We start from the raw sequence: 25322 nt of genomic DNA on the forward strand, positions 1-25322 counted from the left end.
CATGTTAGAGCACATTATACCATGGCAGATTTTCAAAATGTCCATGTCTAACTCTAATGTCACACGCGTGGGTTTTCTTGTGCAATTCTATGTATTTTTTCATGTACGTTTCCTTGTCCCTTTTCTTGTTCCTTTTCCATCAATAGATAGATTACTACTCCCATTCTAGAACCTGTAAAGACTAAAACAAAAAGATATTTAGACAGCTTTATAACAACCTTCACTCAAATACTTAACACCTCCAATACCTCTTAATGAATTATTTTTTATACTCTTTTGACACTCTTGTTTTTTTTTTTTTTTTTTACTTATTATATTATATGCCATTTTATGACTAAATTTTTACCTTTAATGTATGACCTGTTTTATATGACATTAATTTAGCTACTTTAATATTTTTCTTAATTGTTTAATTTTTATTTGTCTATATTTTGTCTGTTTATGTTTCTTAATGTTTTGGTGTCACTGATCCTAATTTCATTGATGTGCTTGCCATCGTTGTTGTTTACTTTTTTGTGACACGAACTAACATTCAGCGATTTATCACTTGTGAAAAGTTTAAAAAATAAAGCCTTATTCTATTCTAAAACATTTTATTATAAAATTTGCATTGATTAGAGACGTCCAACATTTTCTGAACACAACAAAATAGAACTCTTTTGACAATAGGAAGGATATTGTTATTTACATTGCTGATGATAATGAGTATGATTAACTTAACAGAATCTTACTGGTGGATTCACTTGGGTTAGTCATCTAGTAGATAATTATCTCCTATTAAATAAGCTTTATGGAAGCCTGGGCTTTCGAATAACTATTTACTCACACAATATTTCAGTGTACAGATAAATTATACTTTTCCCGGAACTTTTTCATACGGTACATGCTTGTATATCGCACTTGTAAAATTTGTTCCCTGAATGAATTCTTTGATTTACAGATAATTTAGAGCTAAAAGTGAAGCTTTTTTCATATAATTGGAACTCAATATGTTTCTTCCCAATGTGAATCCTTTGATGAATTGGTAAATAAGAACTTTGACTAACTTTTTCATACAAATATCACACATGTAAGGTTTTTCTCCTGAATGAATTCTTTGATGCCCAGATAAATAAGAGTTAGAGGCAAAGTTTTTTTCACATACTTGACACTTAAAAGGTTTCTCCAGAGTGTGAATTCTTCGATGAATTGTTAAATAAGAACTTTGACGGAACTTTTTCATACAAATAACACACACGTAATGTTTTTCCCCTGAATGAATTCTTTGATACTTAGATAATTCAGGGCTAGAAATGAAGCATTTTTCACATACTTGACACTTGAAAGGTTTCTCCCCAGTGGAATTCTTCAATGAATTGTTAAGTAAAACTTTGACAGAACTGTTTCATACATATATCCCACATTTAAGGGTTTTCTCCTGAATGAATTCTTTGATGCCCGGATAACTGAGAGTTAGAGGGAAAGCTTTTTTCATATACTTGACACTTGAAAGGTTTCTCCTGAGTGCGAATTCTTTGATGTATGGAACTTTTTCATACAAATATCAAACATGGTAAGGTTTTTCCCCTGAATGAATTCTTTGAACTCAGATAATTCAGGGCTAGAAATGAAGCATTTTTCACATACTTGACACTTGAAAGGTTTCTCCCCAGTGTGAATTCTTTGATGGATTGTTAAGTAAAAACTTTGACGGAACTGTTTCATACATATATAACACATTTAAGGGTTTTCTCCTGAATGAATTCTTTGATGCCGAGACAACTGGGAGTTAGAGGCAAAGCCTTTTTTACATACTTGACACTTGAAAGGTTTCTCCCCAGTGTGAATCCTTTGATGAATTGTTAAATAAGAACTTTGACAGAACTGTTTCATACAAATATCACACATGTAAGGTTTTTCTTCTGAATGAATTCTTTTATGCCCAGATAACTGAGAGTTGGAGGCTAAGCTTTTTTCACATACTTGACACCTGAAAGGTTTCTCCTGACTGTGAATTCTTCGATGCATTGTTAAATAAGAACTTTGACGGAACTTTTTCATACATATGTCACACATGTAAGGTTTTCCCCCTGAATGAATTCTTTGATGCTTAGATAGTTCACAGCTAGAAATGAAGCATTTTTCACATACTTGACACTTAAAAGGTTTCTCACCAGTGTGAATCCTTCGATGAATTTTTAGATAAGAACTTTGACGGAACTGTTTCATACATATATCACACATGTACGGTTTTTCTCCTGAATGAATTCTTTGATGCCCAGATAACTGAGAGCTAGAGGCAAAGCTTTTTTCACATACTTGAAACTTGAAAGGTTTCTCTTGAGTGTGAATTCTTCGATGTATTGTTAAATAAGAACTTTGACGGAACTTTTTCATACAAATATCACACATGTAAGGTTTTTCCCCTGAATGAATTCTTTGATGCTTAGATAATTCAGGGCTAGAAATGAAGGATTTTTCACGTACTTGTCACTTGAAAGGTTTCTCCTGAGTGTGAATTCTTCGATGCATTGTTAAATAAGAACTTTGATGGAACTTTTTCATACAAATATCACACATGTAAGGTTTTTTCCCTGAATGAATTCTTTGATGCTTAGATAATTCCGGGCTAGAAATGAAGCATTTTTCACATACTTGACACTTGAAAGGTTTCTCACCAGTGTGAATTCTTCGATGAATTGTTAAGTAAAAACTTTGACGGAAGTGTTTCATACATATATCACACATGTAAGGTTTTTCTCCTGAATGAATTCTTTGATGCCGAGACAACTGAGAGTTAGAGGCAAAGCTTTTTTCACATAGTTGGCACTTGAAAGGCTTCTCCCCAGTGTGAATTCTTCGATGAATTGTTAAGTAAAAACATTGACGGAACTGTTTCATACATATATCACACATGTAAGGGTTTTCTCCTGAACGAATTCTTTGATGCCGAGACAACTGAGAGTTAGAGGCAAAGCTTTTTTCACATACTTGGCACTTGAAAGGTTTTTCCCCAGTGTGAATCCTTCGATGTATTGTTAAATAAGAACTATGGTTGAACCTTTTCAAACATATTTCATACTTGAAAGGTTTGTCCCCTGTATGAATTCTTTGGTGTTCATACAGATCAGAACTTTGGTTGAACTTTTCCATGCAAATATCGCACTTGTAAGGTTTCTCTTCAGTGTGAAGTGATTGGTGTCTCGATAGATTAGAACTATTACTGAATTTTTTTCCACACGTTTCACACTCAAAATGCTTTTCTCCAGAATGAGTTCTTTGGTATTCAGACATATCATGCATCACTTGGATGCGATCTGATACCCCATGTTGAAAATCTGTTTCTTGTTTTAGACATATATTCATTAAACCAGGCATACTAGGTATTCCTTTCACACTGTTGGGTAGATCATTCTCTAACAACGATGAGACAGAGATGTCTAAAAAAAAGTCAAACTAAATTATTGCTTTTTATGTTTGTTCATTAACAATATATTTAAAAATTGATCTGCAACAGCAGATTAAAAATTCAGCTTGCAGACATTTGCATGACTTTGCCTCAAGTAATTAATACATAACAGCTAATCTGACACTTTTTTTATAGTTTTTTCTTTACTGATATCAGTTTTTTTTTAAGTCGCTAAAACTATTTTTAAAACTTAAGGAATTTCAAGGCTCATTTTAATGAGATTACACAAAAAAAAATGTCTAAAGTGCTTTTATTTATTTATTTTTTGCTCACAAGAAACATGTATCTATCAGTACAAACCCTAAAATACGGCCCTTTTTTCAGAAAAGAGGCAGTTGGCTTAGGAAATGTTAGTTTCGTAAACTCCGCTGTATTAAGCCTGATAACAAAAAATAAAAGTGGGATTCCTGATATTTTCCTTGGTGTACAAAAAGACACCTTTGATTTCGTCTCATTTCTATTAAATTTGCACTTAAAATTTTAAAATGGCGCAAAAAAATCTTTATTAACAAAATTCTAAATACGAGCTAGTCAATATTTTAATTTTTAAATCAACTAATTTACATACTAGCATATTCCATTATAATAATTCCAATCATTAGTAAATTGAACCTCAAACTATTTCATGCAAAGATGTTAAATACTAGGCTTAAATATTCGTTAATATATATATATATATATATATATATATATATATATATATATATATATATATATATATATATATATATATATATATATATATATATATATATATATATATAAAACAAATAACTCAATTATACACTGCACTGTAGGTACGTAACATATTTTACTTTTAAACTCCCAAGTACTGAACAAACATTAGCAATATGAGCATCGTTGCATCAAGCCGCAATTGGTAAAACATTAAACCAAATAATCATTGGTGAATTAAAAATATACAGTAGATAATCATATCAACTAGTCTAAATATGACAAAAGACGGTAAAACAATTAAACGACACTTTCGTCCGCTGGTTTTGAATTCAGATCACTCTCAACAAATGGTAAATTTAAATAGGCATAAATATCAGAAACATGGAAATTATTCAATCACGGATTTTTTACTTCAAATACATAAAACAAAATGCTTAAAAGAATGGATAATTAATAAATAGTTAAATTATTAGTAATATACGCAATATATTATCAGACAAAAATTTACACCATGACTGAGAATACCCAGCGGCACATAAATTGGACTCTTACGAAAATAGACTATATCATCATTCAATTTAAATTGCAACAATTACAATGCTAACGCAAATACAGCTGATTTCATTAAACAAGCAACCGACGATAAGATTATAAAGTCCCCTAGATTTGAGGCATGAAAGGCTTTCCCCGTTTTTTATTAAGTCTTTGTTTATTTATAGCCAGTCTAGAACAAAAGGCAAACACAGACGGAGTATAAACAAAAGAAAAAAGAAGGGACGAGGCACTAGGGCGAACAAAATTAAATGGACAGCGATTCATTGCCATAGCAAACGGTAACAAGGGTGGGAAGAAACTTTCTCATTGTACCGTTTAATTTGTTCAATTATAGCTGCCGTCGGGTCCGCAATTTTAAAATTTTTAAGAAGGTGCGAATTTGATTGTCTACGGCGGGAGCCGCAACAAGAACTTTGCATACTTAAAAAACGTGGTTCTGAGCTCAAATATAATATATATATATATATATATATATATATATATATATATATATATATATATATATATATATATATATATATATATATATATATATATATATATATATATATATATATATATATATATATATATATATATATATATATGTATATATATATGTATATATATGTATATATATATATATATATATATATATATATATATATATATATATATATATATATATATATATATATATATATATATATATATATATATATATATATATATATATATATATATATGTGTGTGTGTGTGTGTGTCCCACCACCTGAACAATTAAAAGAAACAAAGGTGGTCGTCAATGCCTTCCATACCTTTGAAAATCAAAAACCTGGACTAGATAAATCGTTGGAAGAAAAAGAAATTTTGGTACTTCTTCGTTATACGCTCTCTTTTTATATCTCAAACTCAAGACGCTTTGAACAAACCCGTTTTACGGGATGATCCAACACACTGTTGCAGATATTAGCGTGGTTTTAATTGCGTATACGATATTTAAAGTGTTGTTTTTTTTGTGGGGGGGGGGGAAGGTGACTAGGTTAGGTTACGTATTTAATATATGCTATGCTTTGCCCCCCTCCTCTTAATGCGCCAATATATAGCCCAAATTTGTTTCTAAACTATTCTATATTCATCCTATTTTATTTTATTTCATTAGCATTAACCAAACTAGCAGTATATAAAAGAGTGGGTATAACGCAGAAGTACCGAAGTTTTTGTCCCGCCAACTGAACAAATGAACAAAAAAAAAGGTTCGGCGATATTTCTTTCATAATGACAAAAGACACGCCGAGGGAAAAGTTAAAGGTCCAAAAAAGAATGTAATTTTACAAAGGCAACACTTCTAACTTAAGGTCCATTTGGACGTCATGACAACAAGGAAAGGCTGAAATTTTCTGCGTTTAGAAGACAAGTGATAGTGAGAATCTATACATAGAAGCCTGCAACGTGTCCCATACCTTTGTTAAAAAAACAAAGGTACGGCGATATGCATTTCATAATGACGGAAGATAAGCCAAGGTATAACGAACCAAACAAATTGAAAATAGTAGCGGTGATGATTGGGTTTTGGATTTGACATGTATAAGGTCATTAACACCTACCATACTTATGAAAATAAAAAAATAATGACTTGATAAATTAATGGAAGAAAAAGAAGTTTTTGTCCCAACACCTGAACAATTATAAGGAACAGAAGGTTCGGCGATACGTCTTTCATAATGACAAAAGACAAGCCAAGGCAAAAGAAGAAGTTTTTGTCCCACCACCGGAACAATTCAAAGGAACAAAGACGGTCGTCAATGCCTTTCATACCTTTGAAAATCAAAAACCTGGACTTTATAATTCGTTGGAAGAAAAGAAGTTTTGCCCAACACCTAAACAATTGAAAGAAACAAAGGTTCTTCCAACGATATATATATATATATATATATATATATATATATATATATATATATATATATATATATATATATATACATAAAACTACACACCAAAACTATTCTAAATCTCATTGAATTGTTTGACAAAAGAGACAGGATAGACCTATCCCGAACTCGGAGAAAACAAAATAGTATTTCATAATATGTCTCATTTGTCAAAACCAAGAACCAAATTTGTTCTCATACACAACATTCAAAATGTTTTTCCCCGTTATACGTTATCTGGGGAATAAGTAGGTTAGAAAGAGAAGTGAAACTTCTTTCATATTTTTGACACTCTAAAGGTATCTCCTGAATTCTTTTGACGTCATCTTGTCGGAGGATTTTTAACACAACATTCGACTTTTGTTCACCGTTTCTGGAGCAAGTCATGCGTCACTTGGAGTTCGCGTCTCGCCCAGTATTTCTAGGCTGAATTGTTACTTCTTATTTTAGACATGAGTAGGGACACCAGGGATGCTAGGCATTTCATTTCCTTGCTTAGGAAGTTTATTGTCTATCAACAACGACACTTGTGTCCACACTAAAAAAAAGTCGAAATAAATATTACCTTTAATGTTTGTTTACCAGCAATACATTTGACATTTAATTCCACTTTCATATAACAAATTTACCGGAAAAGAACATATGATTTTTTAATTTGAAATGTGAAGCTTGTAACGATAATTAATTACTTGGATCTTCTGAGTCCTTGTTGACCCTTTTTAAGAGTCAAACAAAAACTTTGTTATTAATAGTTTCTTTCAGGTGATGCTAGAAATTTTAAAGTCAATACAGATATTTAAAAATAACTTAGTATTTTGAGACTTGTTTTCACAAGGTTTCAGAAAAAAAAATTACCTTGATTTTTTTAAGTCATAATAAAGATATCTATTAATAGACCCAAAATTCAAGCTCTCTGATAAGAAAAGGCAGTAGACTCAAGATACCTGAGCTTAAAACCGTTGGCTCATCCGGTTTGGCTAAAAAATAAGTGCAAAAAAAAAGATGCCATTCCCAATATGTCTGTGTCAACATGATCACTGATTTCTTATAAGATTCAAGATTTCTTCAAGACTAATTTCATAAAAAAAAGTTCTTAAACTGTCAATAAGCACCAAAAAGATCTGCATTGACAAGTAAAAACTATCAACAATCATATCAATTAATTCAAATTATCGCTTATCATAGGCAGCACAATAGCTAAGTAAAGAACGATGTTGGCACAATGTATTATTTTTTTTTTCCAGACCAGGGCACTTCGTATCGAAGGAGCTGTCGTAGAAACTTCGAAAACGGCTCATTCAATTGGAAATTGGAACGGCTAGTGCCCGTTTTAACAGTCGAAAGTGATTGAAATGCAACTAACAACCCTTCCACGCCCACCATTTCTCCAACCACATCCAATCAAAATTTTGAGATAGCCATTTTGTTCAACGTTGTTGATTTCCACATAGAAATTATGTTTTTGAGGATCACACTCCCCCTACAGCCCTCAGGGTAAGAGTTTCAAGTTATGCCCTGGGGGCATATAATGTTTTAATTGAAAGCTTTGTCGTAGAAACTTGAAAGAGGGCTCATTCGATTGGAAATTCAAAGGGATAGTGCTCTTTTTAAGTTATACCCTGGGGGCATGAGGTTTTAATAGAAAGAGTTGTCGTAGAAACTTCAAACAGGGCTAATTCAATTGGAAATTGAAAGGGCTAGAGCCCCTTTTAATAGTTGAAAGTGATTGAAGAACAACTAACCCCCCTCTCACGCCCACCATTTCCCCAAACACATCCAATCAAAATTGTGGGATAGCAATTTTGTTCAACGTTGCTGAAAGTTCTGGAAATTAGGTCTTTGAGGATGATACCCCCCCCCCCCTCAGAGCCCTCAGGGCAAGGGTTATAAGTTATGCCCTGGGGGTATATATTGTTTTTATAGAAAGCTTTGTCGTAGAAACTTCAAAAAGGGCTCATTCGATTGGAAACTCAAACGGCTAGAGCTCTTTTTAAGTTATACCCTGGGGGCATATGAGGTTTTTATAGAAAGTGTTGTAGTAGAAACTTCAAACAGGGCTTATTCAATTGGAAATTGAAAGGGCTAGAGCCCTTTTTAATAGTCGAAACTGATTGAAGAACAACTAACTCCCCTCTCACGCCCACCATTTCCCCAAACACATCCAATCAAAATTGTGGGATAGCAATTTTGTTCAACGTTGTTGAAAGTTCTGGAAATTAGGTCTTTGAGGATGATACCCCCCCCCCCTCAGAGCCCTCAGGGCAAGGGTTATAAGTTATGCCCTGGGGGTATATAAGGTTATTATAGAAAGCTTTGTTGTAGAAACTTCAAAAAGGGCTCATTCGATTGGAAACTCAAAGGGCTAGTGCTCTTTTTAAGTTATACCCTGGGGGCATGAGGTTTTTATAGAAAGTGTTGTAGTAGAAACTTCAAAAAGGGCTCAGTCGATTGGTAATTGAAAGGGCTAGAGCCCTTTTTAATAGTCAAAAGTTATTGAAGAACAACTAACTCCCCTCTCACGCCCACCATTTCCCCGAACACATCCAATCAAGATTTTGGGATAGCAATTTTGTTCAATGTACTTGAAAGTTCTGGAAATTAGGTCTTTGAGGATGATACCCCCCCCCTCAGAACCCTCAGGGCAAGGGTTATAAGTTACGCCCTGGGGGCATATAAGGTTTTTATTGAAAGCTTTTTGGTATAAACTTGAAAAAGAGCAGATCCGATTGGAAATTCAAAGGGCTAGTGCCCTTTATAATAGTCGAAAGTGATTGGAGGACAACTACCCCCCCCTCTCACATCCACCTTTCCCCAAACTCATCCAATCAAAATTTTTAGATAGCCATTTTGTTCAACATAGTTGAAAGTTTGGGAAATTAGGTCTTTGAGGATGACAACCCCCCAACAGCCCTCAGTGCGAGGGTTGTAAGTTATGCCCTGGGGGCAAAGGAGGTTTTTATAGAAAGTGTTGTCGTAAAAACTTCCAAAAGGGCTCATTTGATTGGAAATAGAATTACCTAATGCTCTTTTTAATAGTTGAAAGTGATTGGAGGGTAACAAACCCCCCTCTCACGCCACTTCCCCAAACACATGCAATCAAAATTTTGAGTTATACATTTTGTTCAACGCAGTTAAGTTTTGGAAATTATGTCTTTGAGGATGATAGCCCCCTCAGAGCCCTCAGGGCAAGGGTTGTAAGTTATGCTCTGGGGGCATATAAGGTTTTTATAGAAAGCGTTGTGGTAGAAGCTTCAAAAAGGGCTTATTCGATTGGAAATTGAGAGGACTAGTGCCTATTTCATTAGTCTAAAGTGATCAGAGGGAAAATGCCCCCCCATGTCCATCATTTCCTCAAACACTTACAATCAAAATTTTGAGATAGCCATTTTGTTCAGCGTATAAGAAGGTCTGAAAATTATATTTTTGAGGATAAAAAATCCCCCAGCCCTCGGGGCAAGGGTTGTAAGTTATGCCCTGGGAACATTGAAGGCGTGATCATACAAACTTTGGAGGGTGCTCATTGGATTGGTAATCAGACACTCTAGTGCTCTTTATAAGAGTCAAAGTGATCGCAGGGCAGCTACCCCCCTCCCCCCACACACACATTTCGTATTGTCCCGAAACGAATCGAATAGAAACTTTAGGATAGCCATTCTATTCAAAATAGTCTAAATATCATATAACAAGGCTTTTGGTGTTGAAACAAACCCCAGAGATTAGCGGCAAGGGTTGTAAGTTATGCCCAGGAGCCATTTAAGATTTTTATGGAAGGGATGGTTGTTTAACTTTAGAAGAATTTCAGCCTTTTTCCCTGAAAAAGACTATGTCAATATAAAACGAACAGAAATTAATTTAAGAAACTTTTTCCACAAACAAGTTTTTCAAAAAAAAGTAAAGAACTCAATTAAACCAAAAATGAACAAAAATTGAATAAAATAATCTACCAAGCAAACAACTTCCACAAATCAGTATAAATAAATTAATTAACCCCTCCCCCCAAAAAAAATTAAAAACAGAAAATAAAATAAATAACAAAGTCAAACTCAAACCGAGCAGAAATTAATATGAGTAGGGTTCAAAACCCCATGCTTTCTAAAAGACAGAATGTAATTTGTAATTTACTGAAAAAATTCTTTAATGTTTTCACTTTTATAACTTTAAGAAATCAAAAATTAATTGAGATTTTAAGGAATAAATATGAGCATATATGCACATTTGCACATTTTTTTCCAGTAAATTCATTGGAATTTTTTTCAGTTGATTTTTTTTAACTTTTTTTACTGAATTGTTCATGGCGAAGAACAGGCACTTAAAAAAAAAATCCGAAACATATCTTAAACCAAGAGCAAAACTATCTAAGAGACAGCTGCAAGCTGAGATTCCTCCAACAATATTTCCTTTGAAAGAATTTTCCTCTGAATTGTTTCAGAGAAAAAAAAAATAATACTTTCATGCACAAAATTCAGACAAAATTTTAAATTCTAGATTTACGCAATATCAAGCGCTAAAAGGTGACTGAATTTGGGGTGTGTACCAGTAATAACCTTGACCTATACAATCAGAAATTGTTCCATATAATGTTCAAGCAAGACTCCTCATGACACAGGGTCACACCTGATGAGGCAAAAGTCAAGACTCAACAACAGTCAATGTTCTCTATTATTTCAAATCCCCAGCAGAGGCGAAGTTCAAACAACTTAAAGTTGCATAATCTGCAATTAAAAACATAATTCTAAAATTTTTTGTGATTTTTGTGCCTTCAAAAATATTGAATTGACTCAGCCATACCAACTAAAATCAGATTTTTTTTTAATTGGTTATCTCCCTTTGATTGCAAAAAAATACACTGCATATTTAGATTTTATTTAACTATGGGTATTTCAAACTTCTTATGCAGCGAATTTGTCTCTACTAATATAAGAAGTAGACATAATACCATAGGGAAACTCATTTTCTAAAATATTCTGGTTGGATCCGTATTAAAAAACTAGAAAAGAGCCCATAGTAACCAAACGATTTGAAACAGTTTTCATAAAAACTGTCTTGCGGGCACCACTGTCCAGCGTTCAATTATTGTAAGAGAGAGAAAGCAAGACTGAGGTTGATGGGTATACTGATTTTTTGTTCTAGAACACAATTAGAACACAGGATCTTATGTCCCATCCTCCCGATTCTGGATTTACAGTATATATTTCTTTCTAAATGTGAGAGGAGTGTAAAAGCAAACATGAAAGAAAGTTCAAGGAATCTTTCAGTTTTTTCGAAATGCCTAAGGATAATTATCCTATTTTGGATACGCACATGGACACAGTACATCTTTAGATATTTGTAAACATACCTTGGCCAATGCTGGCATCGAACTCAAGTTTGACAGGCTCAGATTCAGGCTTTATTTTATCAGTAATCTCTGGAGAAATAGAAAAAATACTTTCTTCTTGTTTAGGCAATAAAATGGAAGCCTTCCATCCAAGAGGATTTTGGCTATCACTGGGGAATCTGTCTTCATTTTCTGGAAAAAATTACAAGTAAATTCACATGAGAATCCATACAAGAAACCAAGCACAATCCTTTTACCATATTTTAGCATCTGACACAACTTTCATATTGCACTTTAACATGATGAAAAAAGCTAAAATCAGAAAATATTTATAGAAAACAAAGATACTAAAAATAAATTAAATAACAATCAAATATTAAACTATTTAAAAAAAACTCCTATTAAAAAAATCTTAAAATATCTTTAAATCTTAAAAAATACTAAATTATCTTAAAAAAGTTAAAAAAAAAATAACAATCAAAATTTAACTATCAAACGTTTGTCATAATAACAAGCATAAAAACCTTGTCCATCCAGATAATTTCAACAATCTTCTACTTCTTACGCAGTAACAATGAATGGAGTCACATCAGATACTATACTTTCAGGTGAAACTAACTGATCTTTAAGATAAAAGGGCCTACAGTTTCGTCTATTATGCATTAATAGACAAATATGACTTATAAACTAACAGGTCTACTTGTGTCATTAATTTTCAATGTCATAAAATATGATGATCCATTCTCTTAAAAAGGATTTCCCCCTCCCTAAAAAAGGAAGAAAAAAGATTTAAAAGAAGCAAGCTACAAATATTCCCATAATAGATCTTGCCATGGATTCTAACCATAAACTTGGAAAGAGAAAGTTCTTAATAACTACAATCAGCAAAACGCCCTTCCCCCTTTTATTCCAGAATTGACCAATTCCATACATTACTCAAAAGCAAACGTACCATATAAAAACTACAGAAGGAATACATACTACCAAAATAAAAATATTCCTTATAATAACTAACAATTACTAGGAGAAATCCTGAGAATTGCTAAGCAGAGGCATGTGCTAGATGCATGAGCCTTGTAGCAGTACACTTGTAGCAACTCACTATTGATGGGATCCGGTTAAGTACAGAGAAAGAGTCTATCCTTCTATATTTGACAAAAACAATAAATGATAACTTCCTCTCAGAAAAAATAAGCTATTAAGTGAGATGTGAATTGAAATTTTATCAAAAATCAATGTAATAAATTATTTCAACACAACCCACCTTCACTAACATCAAAATTGAATCCCTAAAATTCAAAAATTATACAGGACATTCCATGTTTATGGCATTTTTAGTTGCAAGGGTTAATAGTGGGATGATATCCAAGCTCCCTCGTGATCTGATAGGATTAATCAGTATTGGAATTATCTCTCCAATCATTATACTATTTATAATCATGAACAGACACTAAAATATGGTGGGTAGTTTCCCTATCCCCTCTTTTTTTTCTTTTTTTTATAAATTAAAATCCCACCTCCTCTCCTCTCAGTGACATAAAAATCTTTTTCACTTAATTTCAAACTTTAAAGTCACCTACACTAATTTAAAAACATCTTTTATTTTTTGATTTTTGGATTTGGGTAGCCAAACATAATTGACGAAGACAAGGTATACTACAAAAAAAAATTAAAATCACATTATAACATTTACATTATAGAATTTAAATCAAAATTTTCAAATTTAAAACTCAATTTTACTCATCCATTTCACATCTACTCTCTCCCTCCATGCTCGATTCCGTCTCAAGTCATCCACATAACTTTCAAGCCAAACATTCGCCAAATGAATTTTGACCTGCTTCTGACGTTTCCGCATTTTCTATCACATACATGCTAACACTTGTCACTAACAAACACCTATCCCCTCTTTAAACATACAAAAGGAAAAAACCAACTTGCACAGAAAAAACAATAGTCACACTAATACCAACTGCTGAAAAACGTATTCTACATTCCTTGCTCTATTTTACATGCTAAAACAGGATATATAGGAGCTTCTGATTATAATTGTCAAGAATCAATTACCTTCCTTAACACCTATATGCTCATAAAGGTTAGTTTGGTCCATTTTTCAACAATCAAATCGAATTCCAAGCTAGCTTTCTTGATTGAATTTACTCTTCCTGTTTGACCAATTCTTCACATGCTTAGAGACAATTGGGACAGCTACCTTTAAAAGCAAGAAATCTTTACTTGTTGGCAAAGCTTTTAAAATCGTTTACAACGTTTCAAATGAAAACAGTTGTAATTGAAAATACATTAGATACCATTTATCACCAAGAGCAAGAATACCTCTGGATTCAAGAAAACTAAATTTTATTGTCAGAGATTTTTGGCCTCATTTGCAGAAACATTCAGTTTTAATTATATTATAGTAACAAACATAATTAAATTACAAAACACGTTTAATACACAGTGTATTTGTTGATATGCACCTAAATCTATCAAATACAAAGGTACAAATCTTTAAAAAAAAGAGGTTCATCCAAAAAACAAAAATGAATTGGAAAGGTATAGAAGGAACAACTCTTGAAACCTCAGATACAATTAAGAAAAGATGTAAGGAAAAACGGTGATAAACAAACTTGGATCATTGTATATCTAATTGTACAATGACAAATTACACCTGACGACAAGGAAAAAACATGCTTACCTATCTGATTGATAGTGGGTCATGACGTTAAGACGGCCAGATCGGAGCCCATTTACTCTGGTACCACTTCAAACAAAACAACATACAACACGCCTAATTTACGTTAAAAAGAGGGAAAGGAGGACTAGGCTAAATTTTTCATCAAACTACAACACAGCTCATTGTTGCACCAGGTTCGGATTTCGCCTGCTTTGCTTGACCTTTACAGAGTTCCTGTTTAAAAAATGACATATTGGGTCTTCTCTCCAGCTGAAAATTTTTAAAGTATGGTATCTAGTGGGGGGGGGGGGTATGATTGAGAACAAAGGAACCAAACTTGTATCTTAATATTACACCATAAAAAAAAATCTAGTCTTAGCAGTATTTTACATCTCCATCTTTACAGCTATAATGTATCTGTGAAAAAAAAAACAAAAAAACAGTTGTAACTTTTGAAACCATTTTCCTAGGGACTGTGAGTGTCATATCCCCCTTTGGGATATATTTGTCTGACCTTTTGATTATTCCAATTGAAATGGTTATTCTAAGCCAATACCTGAAATACTGCAGGAGGTTAATAGAATAACCAGCATATAACATCAACATGAGAAGGAAGCTGAATAACCTTCATTTACTTTTGAGCACTTAAAAAGTGCACAGAAGCTTTTAACTTTCTGATCAAAGGACTTCCATCCCTATTTTTGGCAACCAACCATCTATAGCCCTGGGGAATATTTTTCTGACCTTTTAATTATTCTTTTAAATGAAAATTGACCTTTTAAGCGAAATGGCTATTCTAAGAAAATAACTGAAGTACTGTAAGAGGTTAATGGAATAACCAGCCCATACTACTTTCTGATCAAAGGAGTTTCATCCCGATTTTTGGCCACCACCAATCTATACAGAGTTATCAAGGGAAATATGACTAATTGTGGAGAGTCAAAGAGAGACTTAGAGCCCCTCTACTTTCTCATATTTATGATTCTTGATATTTTTCCTGACTGAATCAATTCATACTGATTTTGTGAATTTCCTACTGTCTTTTCAGCAAATGCTAACTACCCCAGCCAAGTCTGACTATCTAAAACTATTCAGATCACATCTAACTGACAATTTTGAAATCTTTAACTGTTGTATGGTGTAAAAAACAGAAAGTAGGTGAGTTTTCGCTCCTCTAACCCCGCTGCAGAGGCAGAGCTTAACGTGTCAACTCTATAAACAGCGAAAATATTAGTATTATTGAAGACATTAATGCTATCTCTAGCAAAAACTATCATCAAGGATTCGTGACAAGTCACTGGAAAACAAAACAACCTACAACACTGTCAACTCAAAAGCACCAGCCACCACTTTATATGGGACAGATGAAGACACAGTTCAGCAAACAGGACCAATGAACAGAGTGAGCAGCATCAAAACAAGCAAGTCCAAATTTTTTTGGCAATAACTCTAAACTTATAAGCTTGCTCATGAATTAAATGAGTTAAAATCTATGATTTATTCTAAGAACTATAATATGCTCTTTCTGGCTTAGGCTGTTCAAAATCTAGAAGTAACAGGCTCAAAGATTCCAATGTTAAGATCCTGGGCTATGTTTTTGTATTTAACCCAACAGTCCCTGGAATGCAAGCATGGTATATTAGCACTATTTAAGAGAAGTTACAGAACACAGTCATCATACTGCCCTGGTAACTCACAATTTGTTGAATCTGTGTGGTTTGACCTGTGTGAGGATTATAATGAAGTGATAACTGTAGTAGGCTGCATCTATGGAAGCTCATCTACCTCATACGGAAAAAGAAATATCCTTACTGACCTGATCCTACAAACAGAAGTACAAATGCGGTTCTATTCATACAGTGTTTTCACAATCTGAAGCTCTACCAGATCCTCAATCAATCAACTAGATACACAGTTTTGCAGAGACTGAATCTACTGGATTTAGTGTTCCCATAGGGCAAAGATCAGTTGAGCAAACTTGAGCTAACATAAATGGTGAGCTCACCCACCATGAGCTAGCCCAAATGGTGAGCTACTTACCCTTCAGAAAAATCAAATGTCAGTGAAACTCATGCCAAAGCCAAAAACTCGATAGATGGCTCTCGCGCCATTGAGGCTGCAAGTCATTCTATCCTAGTTTAACTTGTTCAGTGCCTTGAAATACTCCTCCCTTTGCGATGAAAGTGGTATTAATCAAAACTGTATTAATAGTGCTATTCTTTGTGACTGAGGCTGCTGCTGAAAACTGGATTGATCAATGCAAAAAAGGTACTTTCATTTCTTTTGCTGTTTTGGCGCCATCTGTCATAGCCACACTCGTCACACTGAGAATTTATAAAAATATAGATGAAGTTCCCTTCGTTCGCAAGCGAACAAGAAGAGGGTGCAGAGGTGGCAGAAAGAAATTTAAGATTGACGTGTTAGTCACCTACGGACGATTGGCCAGCCAAAAGCCTAAGCGTGAGAATTGTTTAGTCTCAATCCTGCACGTGAGCCTACCGCCCCGGCTGATTCCTGACAACAATGCTCCTACCAATGATTTCGGGTCTGATTGTCCTCCAGTATTATCGCCGCAGGTTCTCTCTTGTAAACACCAACTTCCAAACTTCCTTCTGAGCAACGTCCACTCACTACCGAATAAAGTAGATGAGTTAGATGTCATTCTAGGTCACAATAGCATCCACATCACCGCAATTACTGAAACAGGGCAGCTCAACGAAACAAGTGGAAGGATGGCTGGTTACAAGGTTTTCTTGAACACTAAAAGAGACAGGATTGGCGGAGGTGTTGCCCTGTATGTACGCGATGATATCCCCTGCAAATATTTAGATAACTTCAATGACCCTAACCATGAAGCGATCTGGGCATTATGCAAGCCAAAACATTTACCACGAGATGTCTCTTGCATCATTATCGCAAGTGTCAACTATCCTGAAAGCGCCAAGAACAGACGGCTGTTGGTATCCTACCTTCAGTCTACGTTAGACACATTACGTCAGCGGTATAGCCGCCCGGGCTTCATATTAGCTGGTGACTTCAACCAAACAAAGAAACAATGGCTTGCTAATACGCTGGGAATGTCACAAGTGGTCAAGATACCCACCCATGTGACCGGGAAAACCCTTGACCTTATTCTTACAAACCTTGCTCCATATTACAAAGACATGTCTTCGAACGGGCCATTGGGCAAATCGGACCATCACACTCTGCTGATGAAGGGAAAAAAGTGAAATCAGGAAGCTTAAGAAAATAAAAGTACTCCGGAGACCTATCACAAAGTCTGCTATTAATACGTACGGAATATGGGTCGGTACTTACTGCTTCAGCAAAGTATACAACGAAAGCGATGTCAACAGGAAAGCAGAAATATTTCAGTCCCCACTCTATGACAAATACTTAGAAGTTTTCCCGGAAAAGCAATTTGTTGTGAGCAAATCTGACAAGCCCTGGATCACTCCAAAAATAAAACAGCTGATTCGCGAAGAAAACACTGTAAGGCAGTCAAGTGGTGACACAACGTCGTTACGATTATTAAGAAACAAAATCGTTAGCCTTTGTCGCGAGGCAAGAAAGTCCTTCGGAAAATCCCTTTCGGACCCTGCAATAAAAAAGGATCCCCGTAAATGGCACCGTCTAGTAAGGCAGATTGCTGGAAAAACAGTATCATTCAGTATCCGCATTCTGAACGATGATGGGTCACTCGTGAGTGCAAATGACGTCAACAATTACTTTACTGACATTTGTACATCCTTTCCTGCCCCAACTAACACTGAAATAGAGAATCTACTGTCAATATGCCCTGATGAAGGTGAAATCGAAATAGTTGAGTATCAAGTTTTCAAAGAGCTGAACAACTTGAGTCCATCCAGTAGCTCTTTTCCTGAAGAGCTGCCTATAAGGTTAATACGAGAGTTCTCTCTTTTCCTGGCCACGCCACTTGGACACATCATCAGAGAATGTTTCGCCCAGTCAACTTTCCCGTCGTGCTGGAACCGCGCATTTGTGCGTGTTATACCGAAGACTAAAACACCCAAATCTTGCAACGAGTTACGACCGATATCAATCACATCTACCTTTGCAAAAGTCACCGAGTCATTCATCCTGTGTGAATTGCTCAAGAAAACGCGGGAAAACATAGACCGTTACCAGTATGGCGGTCTCAAAGGATGCAATACCTCGATATACCTTGTGCGCCTAGTTGACATTATCTTTAAGTGGCTTGACAAGGGCAGTACCTTCATTGACCTAGCTCTCGCCGATTTCAGGAAGGCATTGGACCTGATTTGTCATCTTACGGCAGCAAAAAATATGCAAGCAATGGGCGCACAGAAGCGGTCTCTTGCATTAGTGATGAGCTTCCTTCAGGACAGAATGCAGTGTGTATTTCCATTGTTTGAAGGTGACTTGATCTCATACTGGTCTAAACTTACCTGTGGAGCCCCTCAGTGTACAAGACTTGCTGGTTTCATATTTATCTCCCTCATCAACTTCCTCCTTCAGAATTTCGAAGAGCGACTCAAATTCGTCGACGATTTATCATTTGTCCTCAAATACCTCGTGAGAGGAGGTTTAATCGAACGTCAGTTCAGCGAGACCCTTCTGGCGTCCTTCTCTGAGGACTGTGAACGTTACAAGCTGACACTGAATGCAGATAAATCAATGATCCTCAGGTTTTGCCCCTCAAAACGTGATCTGGAATTCCCGCAAGTCCCTTTACCTGTTGTTCCATCTGCGAAAATCCTCGGAGTCACATTATCGATGGACTGCACATTCACCGAACACGTGGAGAAGGTTATTAAGGCTGGCAATGCATCACTTCAGACCCTAGTCCTGATGCGCAGGTTTGGCTGCAACACTCAAAGCCTAAAAAATGCCTATATTACGTATGTGAGACCTCTACTTGAATACGCCATCGCTGTCTGGGGACCTTTTGTCCAGAGCTCCCACTACCCTTGCGATGACCTTGAATCTTTGCAGAAACGAGCTGTTAACATAATCGTTGGTAACAGAAGCGACGACTACAACAAACTCTTGCAAGAACTGAACCTTGAATCTCTCAGTGACAGACGATTATCAATGATCATGTCCCTCAGCAAGTTACTGCTATCTTCGCCCCATCACAGACTGATCCTCCCACCCGATGCTCCTGTTAACCACAGAACCAGATCCCAGTCGAAGCTACAACCCCGGTCTGCAGGACCAACCGCTACAAAAACACGTTTGTCCCCTTTTTTGTAGAAGCATACAACAAGACTTAGTGTTATTTGTATTCGCGTGTTAGTGTTCTTATAGTGTTATTTGTATTATTTTTTTTCATATTGTTGTAAAGACGACATAAATTAGCCGTGGCTACGCTGTTCGATCTTAATAAACCTATGTCTATGTCTGTCTATGTCTCTCCCTTTCATGACCCAAATATGCCAGGAATGAAATAGGAAAGTACTAGAAAAGTACAATAAAGGAGGGAAAGAGCAGAAGCTCAAAACACACTAAGAAACTTAACTGGGCACCTTCATGGAAGCTTAAGAGTCCAAGATAGAGATAGAGTCCAAGCTAGCTAATGACAGTAAGAAAACCCCCAAGAATTTCTAGAAGTATGAGTCCAATAACAACCATAGCAGACAGTCAGTAAAAACACTCTGTACAGATGGGGGCAGGGAGGTGAACAGCTTGAAAAATGTTTCCAAATTTCTCAACAATCAGTTTTCTGTAATATAATATGAAATTAAGAAAAATCATTGATGTCCTTGTGATTTGAAAAAAATGTATTTTTTAATTGAATCACATAAAACTAAAGTTGGTATTTTGTTTTGCAAAATGAGTCTTGCAAAAGCAGTTATCCCTCAATAAAACAATCTTCTACGAAATTTAGAAAGTGCTTAATATCAAAACAGGCCAATAGAATAAAGAATATGTATTCTTTAAAACTATGCAAAGAGCATTGTTGCAACTTACTTTGTAACTAGAGAAGCTAAACAACTCAACATCATAATAGAACATTACAAGATAACTATCTCTTGAAGATCATGAATACTAATAAAGAAGAAAACATAAATATTCCTGCCTTCTTGTGCTAATTAAAACTCTCCTTTATGGAAACATGAAAATTTTATGTTACAAATAAATCTATCAAATGGTGCTTACTGTCTTTTGAAAAAAGCAAGCAATTTTGATGCTCTTTTTTGCCAACAAATGCTTATTATTTTAAGAATAAATATGAAAAAACTATTTCTATCCTGCAAAAATTATCAAAGAATTCTTATTTGTAAAACATAAACCTTTAAAAGTATACATGACAAAGTTTGAGTTCAGGACCAATATTCTTAGGAACCACTCTTGTCAGAAAGTGTATATTAGAAAAGGTGTTACTAATTTTGCAGCAGTCTATGATTTGATTTCCAGTAAAGTAAATTATTTATCTGATTTTTTTTTATTTCAACATTGAATCTTGCTATTTATGTAAAAAAAAAAATCAATAAAAAATTCTCTTTACACTTTATATTGTTAATACACTCATGTACTAGCAATATAAAGTATAATAACATACACTGTCATATGTACTGTCACAGGTGATAGACTCAGAACTTGTGACCTTGGAGCTCCTACAGTAACAACAACCAATGACATTGTATAGTCAGTTTTCTGACTATAGAAGCAATGACAATCAGTTTTCTGTAATATAATATGAAATTAAGAAAAATCATTGATGTCCTTGTGATTTGAAAAAAATGTATTTTTTAATTGAATCACATAAAACTAAAGTTGGTATTTTGTTTTGCAAAATGAGTCTTGCAAAAGCAGTTATCCCTCAATAAAACAATCTTCTACGAAATTTAGAAAGTGCTTAATATCAAAACAGGCCAACAGAATAAAGAATATGTATTCTTTAAAACTATGCAAAGAGCATTGTTGCAACTTACTTTGTAACTAGAGAAGCTAAACAACTCAACATCATAATAGAACATTACAAGATAACTATCTCTTGAAGATCATGAATACTAATAAAGAAGAAAACATAAATATTCCTGCCTTCTTGCTAATTAAAACTCTCCTTTATGGAAACATGAAAATTTTATTTTACGAATAAATATATCAAATAGTGCTTGAAACTTTTATGTTACAAATAAATCTATCAAATGGTGCTTACTGTGTTTTGAAAAAAAGCAAAGGCAATTTTGATGCTCTTTGTTGCCAACAAATGCTTATTATTTTAAGAAAGAATATGAAAAAACTATTTCTATCCTGCAAAAATTATCAAAGAATTCTTATTTGTAAAATGTAAACCTTTAAAAGTATATATGACAAAGTTAGAGTTCAGGACCACTATTCTTAGGAACCACTCTTGTCAGAAAGTGTATATTAGAAAAGGTGTTACTAATTTTGCAGCAGTCTATGATTTGATTTCCAGTAAAGTAAATTATTTATCTGATTTTTTTTTATTTCAACATTGAATCTTGCTATTTATGTAAAAAAAAAAATCAATAAAAAATTCTCTTTACACTTTATATTGTTAATACACTCATGTACTAGCAATATAAAGTATAATAACATACACTGTCATATGTACTGTCACAGGTGATAGACTCAGAACTTGTGACCTTGGAGCTCCTACAGCAACAACAACCAATGACATTGTATAGCCAGGAAGATTTCCTTTAAATTTTTAGGTTTCTTATGGTGAACCTACCTTCTAGTAGACTAGATTCACAGCTAGTAAACAGACAACCACAAGTAGACATCCCTAGGTTAATCTCAAGGTAAACATTATGAGAAAGAAGTAAAAAAAAACTTTCATCAGAATTTACTGTTTCTAGAAAAGCAAACAAGATAATTGAATACTTTTTTTGACTTGATCAATCCTAAAACATAACATTACATTTCAATGGTTTTTACCAGTGAGTAAGAGGGTCCTATTCCTAGTAGCCTCCCCTAAAACATCCTTAAATCACTGTCACCTTTTCACCTCTCCCCCCCCCAGTCATCCAAAAATGACCTGAAGCACAAGATGTCAACAAGTCTGCTGGTATTGAGAACTCACATTCAAGACCACTGAAGGAGATCATCAAAAAAATTACCCTTCCACTGTGAAATATATTCAAACTGATGCTTGACTTGAGAAAGGTAACCATATACTGGAATGAGTAACCATATACCCATTCCACTCTAACATTTGACCACACTAACATTTGACTCTAACAGTGACCATACCAAAAAAGAAACCTACAGACCCTCAGTCTGACCTTAGTGTTGACTAAAACCCTTAAGCAGATTATGAATGCTGAAATTCTGACAGAACCCCTCATTAATAATATAGTTGCCCCAATACAAGCACAGCTTTCAGCCAAGAAAACTTACTAAGACTAGTGTCCTTAAGACATGCAGCACTGTAGCTGATCACTTGGATAAAGGAATATTTGTGGGCTTGATTTTATTAGACCTGCTAAGGCATTTAACAAGGTGCCATACAGCTACCTCAGATTGAAGCTTACAGCGGCAGCTACCCACACTGTCATGGGTAATTGGATCATGAACTTTCTTACTGGTCACAATTAGCAGGTCTAAATTTTCAAGGTCAACAGCTGCAAGTTCTTCTCCATACAATGTGATTTGTAAGTGCAGTCCCTAAGAAATTTTTATGGATCCTACCATACTCCTAAAACAGGCTATATCAATAATGTGGGGAATGGAATGGAAAAAAATCCACTTTCAATGCTGTGAACTCCATACTTGTTTGGACCTATATTTCACCAAAACCTACAGTGTGACCTTCTTAAAATTCAAACATAAGTACATGATTGGAAACTTGAGTTTCACATACCATACAGAAATACACTCGCCTTTACTTTAGTAGTACCATCCCTTGTCCCCAGTACAACATGTGTGATCCCAATTCACTGCCAAAATCAGTGCTTAAGACAAGTCCCAATAAAAGAGATTTAGAGTGCTGATAGACAAACATCTAGAATTCCACAGCCAAAGGCAGCAAGCAGCTGCCAACACTTTTTTGCAGACACTGCTGTGGTGATATGAAGCTAGTCTACAAGTATGATAAACTCCTCACAACCAAATAAACCCCTCTTTACGCAACATTCAAGAAGCAACTCAAATAAACTGTCAAAACATGATGTAAATACACACACATGACATCATTTCTTCTCTAAGCAAATTGCCGAGAAATAGAGCAGCCTTCAAGCTGAATGGCAATTGTACTCACACTTGCATCCTTTAAATCCAGGATTGACAAGGAATGGAAATATGAGTTGGATTGTCTGTCAAATCCAATTACCCACTAATATCAACTGTATAATTCTCTTGCTTGGTGGTTAATGCCACTTGTCATACCCAACCATCTTGCATGCTCTATCCAAATTTGCTTTAGTGCAATGGTATCAGCTTTAAACCTCTGGAGAATGGTTGTCATGGACCAGACCTACCTTTGGTTGCTGTCACCTAGTGAGCTTAAATTGCATCTCTCCAGCAGAGGTTTCTTAAGAGCATGCAACTGGCCTCCAACAGACTGAAATTCACCATCTTCACCAGAGAGTACTACAGATCTAGTATAAACCTTATTTTCTTCAAAGTGCAAATTAAGGTAGATAAGATAAGTTTAGGAGCCTATTAATCATTTTTACAAGATACATTTAAATGATAATTTTTGTTCCAGATTAGGCACAGTTGGTGAATTCTACATGAGGGGCTTGTGTATATCTGGAAATTCGTTGAGTCAGGTAAATAAAACTTACAAGAGTAGAGTGAACACCAAATAGACTCCCCCCCACCCCAAAAAAAGATGTTCTAAAGTACCTATCTCCCACCTTTTCCAATACAAAGGGTACTGACATTAGACAGTTTTTGTGTTATGACACCTTGTCAAATTTGAAACCTAAAGAAACAGATCTACTGCTCCAGTGGAAAGTGTTTTGAGCTTTTTAGGTTTGCACAGTCCTAACTAAAAATCTTGCCAAAAAAAATGGAAAATATAGGGTAAAGGCACCAATGATTCAACAGTTTTTGTCAAAAAAAAAAAAACTTTTTCTAATCTGGAAGGCCTAACTTAAAGACTTTTGGTTTGAATGAATGTTGCCAAGTGCCATATTATTCTCTTTAGCAAACTAAATCGTTGCAGCTCTAATTTTTTCTTAGGCCACCCACTCTCCTCTGTAAATAATGAGCAAGATCTTGGTGTCACTATTGACAATGAATTAAAACTCAGCACTCATGCTAAGAGATCTGCTGCTGGGGCTAGTTCAACATTAGGACTGATTAAGCATATTATTTCCTCTAATTCCCCTAAAGTCATCAGTCTTTTTTAAAAGGCACTTGTGTGTCCTAAGCTTGAAGTTGGAATGTTTCTTGCCTCTCCAAATTTTAAAAAAGATATAAAAGTTCTTAAAGATGTGCAGAGATGTGCTACTAAAGTGATATCTGGTATGCAAGAGCTTTCCTACCCTGTAAGACTATCAAAGCCAAATCTCCCTACATTTGTTTACAGGAGAAATAAAGGGGATGCCATTTAGCCTTTAAGTTATTGAGGGCTAATATTCTTCCAGCACTATTCTCTACTGTTGGTACCAATTCAATAAATAGAGGTAATCACCTGAAATTTGCCAAGCAGTCCACAATTTCTAGAGTCTGTACTCAATTCTTCACAACATGCATTGTCAATAAATGGAACAAACTATCCAATTAAACAGTTACTGCTGAATCTGTTGATGTTTTTAAATGAAGGCTAGATGCTGA

The 25322-nt window shown here is 34.8% G+C and overlaps 1 protein-coding gene across 1 annotated transcript; it reads right to left on the bottom strand.

Moving 5' to 3' along the window:
• Positions 1–1554: 1554 nt before the first annotated feature.
• LOC148947871 (uncharacterized) lies at positions 1555–25322 on the bottom strand. Its single transcript, XM_089095518.1, has 5 exons — positions 25180–25322; positions 13976–14120; positions 11930–12100; positions 2471–3419; positions 1555–2302 (listed from the first exon to the last, which is right to left on the bottom strand). Exons 2-5 carry the CDS (start codon positions 14016–14018, stop codon positions 1720–1722), a joined length of 1746 nt encoding a protein of 581 aa, XP_088951644.1. The 5' UTR covers positions 14019–14120; positions 25180–25322; the 3' UTR covers positions 1555–1719.

Source organism: Artemia sp. Qi Xiang Cuo, chromosome 10 (genome assembly GCF_049724085.1).
Source record: "Artemia sp. Qi Xiang Cuo chromosome 10, ASM4972408v1, whole genome shotgun sequence".
NCBI classification, from domain to species: domain Eukaryota; kingdom Metazoa; phylum Arthropoda; class Branchiopoda; order Anostraca; family Artemiidae; genus Artemia; species Artemia sp. Qi Xiang Cuo.